This window comes from Ranitomeya imitator, chromosome 3 (assembly GCF_032444005.1).
Source record: "Ranitomeya imitator isolate aRanImi1 chromosome 3, aRanImi1.pri, whole genome shotgun sequence".
NCBI lineage: Eukaryota > Metazoa > Chordata > Amphibia > Anura > Dendrobatidae > Ranitomeya > Ranitomeya imitator.
The window spans coordinates 263,612,290-263,621,439 of record NC_091284.1 but is presented as its reverse complement, the minus strand read 5'-3'; the positions used below and the strand labels follow the sequence as shown (position 1 = coordinate 263,621,439).

Below are 9,150 nucleotides of genomic sequence, written 5' to 3'. Positions count from 1 at the left end.
TACTTTAGCTCCAATTTCTTTTATTTTATTAAGGGTAACAGGAGAAATTGGACCCCAAAAGTTGTACAATTTGTCCTGAGTACGCCGATACCCCATATGTGGGGGTAAACCACTGTTTGGGCGCATGGCAGAGCTCAGAAGGGAAGGAGCGCCATTTGACTTTTCAATGCAAAATTGACTGGAATTGAGATGGCACACCATGTTGCGTTTGGAGAGCCCCTGATGTGCCTAAACAGTGGAAACCCCCAATTCTAACTGAAACCCTAACACACCCCTAACCCCAACCGTAATGGTTGGGTGATGAAGGGGGTTTGATTTACTATTTATAGCGGAGTTTTTTAGCGGATTTTTACGATTGGCAGCTGTCACACTAAAAGACGCTTTTTATTGCAAAAAAATATTTTTTGCGTTACCACATTTTGGTCCAGAGTCATGTGAGGTCTTGTTTTTTGCGGGACGAACTGACGTTTTTATTGGTAACATTTTCGGGCACGTGATTTTTTGATCGCTTTTTATTCCGATTTTTGTTAGGCAGAACGACAGAAAAAAAATCAAAACAGCTTTTCATGAATTTCTTTTGGGGGGGGGGGGCTGGATTTATACCGTTCAGCGTTTGGTAAAATGGATAAAGCAGTTTTATTCTTTGGGTCAGTACAATAACAGCGATACCTTATTTATATTTTTTTTATGCTTTGGCGCTTTTATACGATAAAAATTATTTTATAGAAAAAATAATTATTTTTGCATCGATTTATTCTGAGGACTATAACTTTATTTTTTCGATAAATGCTGTATGTTTTGATGATGCTGTATGGCGGCTCGGTTTTTGTGAGACAAGATGACGTTTTCAGCGGTACCATGGTTATTTATATCCATCTTTTTGATTGTGTATTATTCCACTTTTTGTTCGGCGGTATGATAAAGCGTTTTTTTGCCTCTTATTTTAGTGTTCACTGAAGGGGTTAACTAGTGGGAGTTTTATAGGTTGGGTCGTTACGGACGCGGCGATATTAAATGTGTACTTTTATTGTTTTTTTATTTAGATAAAGAAATGTATTTATGGGAACAATATATATATTTTTGGGGGGAATTTTTTTTTTTTTTTTTTTATTTACACATCTGAATATATATTTTTTTATTACACTATATCATTGCCCCAGGGGGGTGCGGGGGCATCATGTTATAGCGTAAGATCGCTGATCTGACGTGCAGAGAGGCTTCCCGGCACCTGCTCTGAGTAGGCGCTTGTAAGCCAACCCCCTGCAGGACCCAGATGCAGCCCCGTGGCCATTTTGGATCCGGGCCCTGCAGGGAGGAGACGCTCGGTACAACGCAAGCACATCACGTTGTACCGAGGGTCTCAGGGAAGACAGCAGGGAGCCCCCTCCCTGCACAATGCTTCCCTATGCTCCCGAAACATTGCGATCATGTTTGATCAAAACCTTCTAATGGAGGGTAGAAAAGGTGCAGACTGCTTCTGCACCTTTTCTACCCTCCATTAGAAGTGTGGTTTTGACAAAGACCAGCCTTGGTCAAAACGTTAACCGTAACTTAAAGTATCCGTCATTTTCTCTGAACACTAATAAGCATTTGGTGATGCCTGTACTAATAATAAAAAAATACAACTTTCACGTAAAAACCTGCAAGTCTTGAGTGTGCGGCTGTTTTTTCTATAGAGGATGTAAATTGGACATGTTGGGAAAATATTTATTAACCGTTTTTAATTGCTACGCAATGTCGCCAAACTTCTGGATTTTTCACAAATAAAGTCATATACAAATGTTACTACTATTAAGTACAATATGTCACAAAATAAGAAATCTCAGCATCAGTGGCATCCATTGAAATGTTGAGTTATTACCACATATATTTTTTTTTTTATTACCACATAGTGACACTGGTCAGAATTGTAAAATTTGGCCTTGTCATGAAGATGAAAAAAGGCTCAGTGGTGAAGGGGTTAAAAGGGAACTAGACATCTCATACAAGCCTGATTCACTGACAGCAAGTGACAAACTTGGCTGCACAATATCAGCATTTCAGAGAAAAACAGCTAATGGCTGACGAGGACCAAGACGCACGCGTCACTAATCAGGTACCCAGCGACTTCTCCCAGCCCGCTATACTGGATTGACAGGTCACGTCCTCTGTGCATGTATAGGGAGAAATGTCTGTAAAACATTGTGGAATTAATGGCAGTAAGTAAAATAATTTGAGTGATTTTCCCATGTATTTCACAGAGAAATCTGCAAATATTTCTGAATGCGGATTTTGTTGTGGAACAATTACATTCTTGCTCAAAATACAGTCAAAATCAATCTGTGACTTTGCTGTTAAGCATGACTTCCCATGATCTCCATCAATCTCAATCTATGTAATTATTACACCTGTAATGTAGTCATCCTACCTGGTACCCTTTCACCTACTGCACTTAGACATTGCATTCATCCTGACTCAAAGATCGATGCTTTAGTGGTATAGGTAGTGAAGAGGCAATTCTAAACCACGCTTTCCATGCCTTCCCCATCCCACTGCACAGGAAAGACAACAGAGGTGCAGTTTAGACTCATCACTGAACGCAACATGCAACCAAGCAAGCCAACTTGGAAGGATGCCAAGCTGAACGAGAAGGGCACCTGGTTGAGTGACCATACATGACTAGTGTATAATAGCTTTTCTAGGGCGGAGAGTCACTTACAGGCTGAGCAGTAATGATAGTCATAGGAAAATTGCTAATCAAGTTATTGCTCTGCAGAGATGTACTGTTTAGGCAGCACATACCACCATGTAAGAGCACTGTATACCCTTTATCAAGAAGGCCTGTGCAAATACTGCACACCTTGAAAACCACTGACTTATGACACAGATTTCCCTAGAAATGACATTTACAGCAGAATGTTTTGGGGTTTTTTTTTGCATCAAAGACAACAAAACTACAATGCTTCCCCCAAGAGAACACCAGCAGCTTAGCACACAAAATAACTGAAAAACACATTTAATCGTTTATTGAGTTTATGCATACAAGATCCTCAAAAGCCAATTAAAACCTATTAGAAAAAGAAGAATATATAAAAAGAAAAGAAACGTATGATTCAAAGTTAGAAACATTGTACCAATATATCCAACCCCCCAACCACCGCCCCCATATCCCATTTGATTACCATCTATTCGTGATGTATCCTTCCCAGAAGATTGCTCCATCTTTCCTCTGGCCTCCTCTTTGATTTATTTTTTAAACAAAAATATGCACTCCTTCTTGCATTCTAAGAGCTTCAAAAAAATCTATACAATAGCCAATTGAGGTTTAGAAAAAAAAAATCCACATGAATGCGGTTAAGATGGGGCAGGAATCCATTCCTATGTTCTTGTTATCTGATCCCGCTCCATGAATCCTGGCAATGCATTCTCCCTATCCTATTCACTCCTTCCTATGATTTGAATCCAATGATCCAGCTCCAGGATTGGGATCCAGTGAGCCCTCTCCAATCCAAACCTTTACAACCAGCAAAACCAAAAAAAGAGGCAGTTAGATATTATCAACATAGGTTTCCGGGAATTGATCAGTTATATGTGCATCTTGTAAAAAAATAAAAAATAAAATAAAATAAATAAAATGGCACAGATAACTCACATTCCCCCAAACTAATGAATTTTATTTATAGCATATTGTTCCAAGATTAGAAAAAGAATTTAGAATAGTATTAGATGCTTTATGCAAGCTTGGAAATTACCCTAGGATCAATTGGGGTCTTTCAATCAGAAAATGCATACAATCCCAACATTTGTAAGACTCAACAGGTAAGGCCTCAATAAGGAGCTATGTCCTGGTCTGAGCATGGGACTGGAGATTAAAGTAACTGCATCAACAGGTATGCTCAACATTATTTCAGGTCATTAGACCCACCATCAGGCCAGGACGTATGGCAGCACGTTTTCTTTCTTTCAAGGATCATAAACACTTTTCCTGGTTGTAAACATATCGGTATATTACCAGAAAAAGCCTTCACAAATGTTAGCATAAGTATCAATCTGCAGCTTTTCTTTTTGAAAGGGGAAGTCCAGTTTTGAACCCAGTTAAAATTGTGTACAATTACTAAATTATCAGATAACTACCTGAACTAGTAAAGGGTAGCACTTCATGTTACAGAAATATTGCAAATTATGTATCTTTAAACAGTATATTGCAGTTATAAGCAGTCAATCTGCTGCAAGCTCAAAATATAATGTATAGAATTTCTCCAAGGCTCTCATTCAGTACAGCACGTCTGGTTAAAAAGACCAAGGCGGCAGTTGGTCCATCAAAACAATGACTTTATTCAGATGAGATGCAATCAGGGCTGTGGAGTGTGTCCATGATGGTAGAGTCAGTTATTATAAAATTGACCGACTCCTAAATTGTATTATAAATTGGGTACAGTAGTACAATGCAGTATGTGCTGCAAATTTTTTCAGAAGAATTTAGAATGTTATGAAATTTCCTATACATGTCTGTTCTGTTCATGATCGAAAGATCTCCTCTTTTAGTTGAGATGAATCTGTGCTGCACTTTTTGCACATGCTCAGAAGTGAGGCAGGGCTGTGGATTCAGGAGTCAGGGAAATTGAGGAGTCTGAGGGTTGGCCTACAGATGCCACAGCCCTGGCTGCAAAACATTTTAACTGAGCATGTGGGAATCCAGTAAAATTTTAAATACTTCACTTTGTAGCAATGTGTAACGCAATATGTGACCATGTGGTTACTGTCTGCAAGAAGCTGGTGTATCTCCCTTGAAATATGCAGACAGTATATTTTTATGCCTCTAACTACACTAGTGCCATCTTAAACGATTCTTATGCTAGAAGAAATGATCTGGACTCATATCTAAGGAAAATTGTAAACGTAGGGCAAAGAAAGTACAAGTACTAGTAGAGCTTGAGTACATTATTTTTTTTCTTATTGGGGTTATACAGTTTTATTATTAAAACCTAAGACAATGTTATGTTGTAAAAGAAAATTAAACAGTATTTACATGTTGCCCTTGCTACTATTCTTCAGCTTCTTATTTTACAGCATATGCTGCTGGCCTCTTTTCTAGGCAGCACCTTTTTTACCTGCTATAGCCCTTAATGCTTCATAGCTGGACCACCCCTTTTAAAGATTAAAAGCAGGAAAAAAAAAATAAAAATTTACAAGCTGCTGTACAAAAATTATGCACAGGAAATGTTTGAATTGCTTAGCAGAACATGAGATTAAAACAGATTTAAATGAATACTCAGGGACTGTACACAATGTCCCTTCAAATTCAACTCTAAATCCATCTCAAAATCTAATAAGCATCAGAAAGATGGAGATGGAGAATCCAGTGTCTTTTAATAGAAGACTAGTTTGATAATTTATTATCAGGTAGACCAGTATGCTAGAAAAAAAAAAAATTATAGGAGTGTTCAAATAAAAAAAAAGGTACAGAGAATCATAGTACCCCATACAGGTATGTAACACAATGTTAGTGGGTGGGACACAATCAAAATCTTTAAATCTATAGCAATCTACACAAACCGATTTGGAAATGTATTTAATTGATATTAAAAATAGCAAATATTTACCAGTCACAAAGAGGACATGCAGAGTTAGCAGTACTGATATTATACTCTACAAGTCCACAAAACGAGTGCATTGTGGAACATTAGCTGAAACACATGTTACAATAGGAAAACACTTGGTTGCCTTTATTGGGCTTTACTATAGCATAATTTCAATACTGCCAATTTTATCTCACAATAGCACTTGGAGTCATACCATGGCCTCCATATTTGATTTGATCCTCCTCAAGCCTCCATTTGACAATCCTAAAATGATTGAAATGTCCTCCATTATGCTTTAATCCATCTCTTCAGATATGTCTACAGAAAGACACATGAAAAGGCAAGGTAAAATAAGGTTTCCCCACAAAATAAAATAAGGAAAGAAAAAAAAAAAAAAAAACTTTATACCATAACTACCCAAATCCCAACAGCAAATAACATTGCAGGCAACACACCAGCTCTGGTGCTTTTGAAGAGTGGCTAGTTACTTGCAGTGTGGTTCTACCTACAGCTGTTGATATACACCTCTTCTAGGCATGACATAATCAAGCAGGAACAAGTAGGTATAAGAATGTCTTCCTATTCTACACAACAGGCTTAACACTTCAAAACTTTAACAAAACAGTAAATAAAAAAGCAAATGACTTAAACTGTTTACAGATAAGGATCTACAACAAAAAAAAAAATCACTGTTAACTATTTATGTACGTGAACGGGATCTGCTGTGGCGGGGAGAATAGCGGGGGGATCCACGGCTTCTTCTTGGAGAGTAGCTGCGGCTGCGACTGTTGCTTCTACTACGGCTCCTGCTACGACTACGACTGCGAGAACGTGATCTTCCATAGCTTGGACTTCTTGGACCATCAACTTTTACCCGAATGTAGGCAGTTTCTCCCTATTAAACAGATAGAACCTGGGATTGAACAAGCCAAGCTTAACCAGCTTTGCATTTCAGGCAAGATGTAACTCTACATGTCACTGTAGATGATGGAATCCATGTACTGTGAGCTATTTCTCTTACCTTCCGAACCTAAAGATAATCGTTAGCAGCCATGCAGCAAATAGAAGGGATGCACTGAAATATACCTACCTCATGTGACCTAAATTTAGTGTTATCCAGTTTCCGTACGGCATAGGTCATATCTTCTTTGCGCACAAATTCCACGACACCTGTACCATCCCGGTACACATCGGCATAACATACATCACCTGCCTCACGCATGTGATCCTTCAGATCCTGCCAGCTTCCACTCGGAGGCAGTCCTATAAATGATGTGAAAAAAAAGTTCTTGTTACACTCCTTTCTGTGAGCCAGACTCTTAATATGTCCAAGTGTACAAATACCGTATTTTTTGGTGTATAAGACGACTGGGCGTATAAGACGACCCCCAACTTTTCCATATAAAATATGGAATTTGGGATATACCCGCCGTATAAGACGGGGGTCATCTTATACGCCCAGTCATCTTATACGACGTGTGGTTCCCAGGGTCTGGAGGAGAGGAGACTCATTCAGGCCCTGGAATCCATATTCATGTAAAAAATAAAGAATAAAAAATATGAATATACTCACCCCCCCCTAAGGAACCCTGCCTCTCAGCGCTGCAAGAGTCTGCTTCCGTTCATAAGAATGCAGTGAGTGAAGGACCTTCGATGACGTCGCGGTCACGTGACCGCGACGTCATCGAAGGTCCTTCATTCACTGCATTCTTAGGAACGTAGGCAGACTCTTGCAGCGCTGAGAGCCAGGGTCCTTCGGAGGGGTGAGTATATCCATATTTTTTATTTTTATTCTTTATTTTTTACATGAATATGGATCGTCGCTGAGTGAAGGTACCTTAACAAAATACAAATGAAGGCTAAACGTGGCCAAAACGTTTTTTTGTTTAACCACCCGTACTACATTAAAACTGAACAAAGAATCGTCTAAGTGCAATGGGGAGATAATACTTTAAAAAAAATAAAAAATCTCATTATAGGAGGGATAAACAAGAGCCATTGCTTTTGTATCTCTGCAAATGCACTTCTTCCCACGGAAAATACTAGAAGCATTTTTTTTTAAATCACGGTATTCCTGAGATTTTGGCATTTTAGGCACACGAGAGAAAAAAATTATATATATTTACACTTACACAAAACTTTGCACCACACCAACATACCTGAAACTACTACTCTGTACTCTGAGCGCCTAGATGGTGGCCCATATCTTCCACGGGGTGCTCCACCTCCACCACCTCCTCCTCCGCCGCCGCCACCACCACCACCTCCTCCGCCGCCACCACCACCACCACCGCCGCCTCTTCCTCCTGTCCCTCGACCACTTCGTGGAAATTCAACACGCAAACGATAGCCATCATAATCATATCCATCACGTCCATAAACGGCATCTTCGGCATCCCTTGAAAAAGAAAAAAAAAAATAAGTCACGTTAATAAACATCCTTTTGCGGCTGCAGACTGAACAATAAACTGCTCACGTAGGCTGCAAGACAGTCTGGTCTGTGAAAAGTAAAATTGGCGCCCCCCCATCTCAGTTTATGGGACACAAACCACATGTAACCTAATGGTGGGGTCCAAGCATCAGACTAAGGCCAAACCTCTTTACTCCCCATCGGGCAGGCATGTGAGAACGAGTAATGTGCAGCAGGGAGAATACAGGGGATGAGGAGCCAGCACCATGTAGAAGTGGCGGGCCGGGCTAACAATGGCGCCTCAGCAGGTACACGTGCCAATGGCAGCACAGCGCCCATCCCCCTCCAACAACAAAGCACGAGTGCAGGCCTCCCTGAGGTGCCGGCCAGGAGGCCCCCACACACGTGCACCATTACCTGGGGTCCTCAAACTCCACAAAGGCGAACGGAGGGCCGCCGCGCCTGTTCTTCAGGTCGATGTCCCGGATGGCGCCGTACTTGTAGAACACGTCCTCAATGTCCTTGGTTCGGATGTCCGGTGGCAAATTCCCCACGTAAATGCGGCAATCATTGTTGCCCGCCGGCCCTCTGATCACTCCACCTCCTGACATCTCCATCCCGGAGATCTTAAAGTGGAACGATTGAAGAGAACACTGGAAAGTGGCAGAGCTCGGCGCGACGACTTCTCCACAACAGTCACTGGTGAATGAGCTTCGCAAAATGGCGTCCCGTGCCTTTTCAGCTAGTGCTACGAACACCGCCTCGCGCAGTGATACTGTGAGTGTGCGCTGTGTAACCTTCCGCCAAGCGCCTACTAAACTCCGCCCCAAATTACAAAAGCGTATATACACACACAGTAAACCTGGGCCTCCTTTATCGTGACGTCACGCCCGACAGGCGGCGCGAAGAATATCGCGTTAAGTTGGATGTGCAGCAGTCCGTTGTGGCATTGGCGGGAAAGTTTTTGTGTGAGGGACATTCGGCTCCGCTCACCATAAAGAACCGGCTCTTTTTTAAATAGAAATGCGTTTTCCACTGTCATGGTTCCAGGTCTTTGCCTGTACAGTTAGGGCCTCATTATAGACCTGGATAAGTATCTAGTGAAGCAGTACAGACTGTTTAGCATTGCTGTTTCCTCAGAGTGTTGGCTCTTGTGAACAGCGCCCCTCCGCTACTCGG

At 41.0% G+C, this 9,150-nt stretch overlaps 1 protein-coding gene across 1 annotated transcript; it reads right to left on the bottom strand.

The window, feature by feature from the left end:
• Positions 1-2,990: 2,990 nt before the first annotated feature.
• Positions 2,991-8,730, bottom strand: SRSF1 (serine and arginine rich splicing factor 1). The gene is made up of 7 exons (XM_069756426.1): positions 8,389-8,730; positions 7,721-7,959; positions 6,652-6,824; positions 6,270-6,456; positions 5,776-5,879; positions 3,162-3,493; positions 2,991-3,047 (listed from the first exon to the last, which is right to left on the bottom strand). The coding sequence occupies exons 1-5, from the start codon at positions 8,586-8,588 to the stop codon at positions 5,857-5,859; spliced, it is 822 nt and encodes a 273-aa protein (XP_069612527.1). The 5' UTR covers positions 8,589-8,730; the 3' UTR covers positions 2,991-3,047; positions 3,162-3,493; positions 5,776-5,856.
• Between the last annotated feature and the right edge of the window lie 420 nt (positions 8,731-9,150).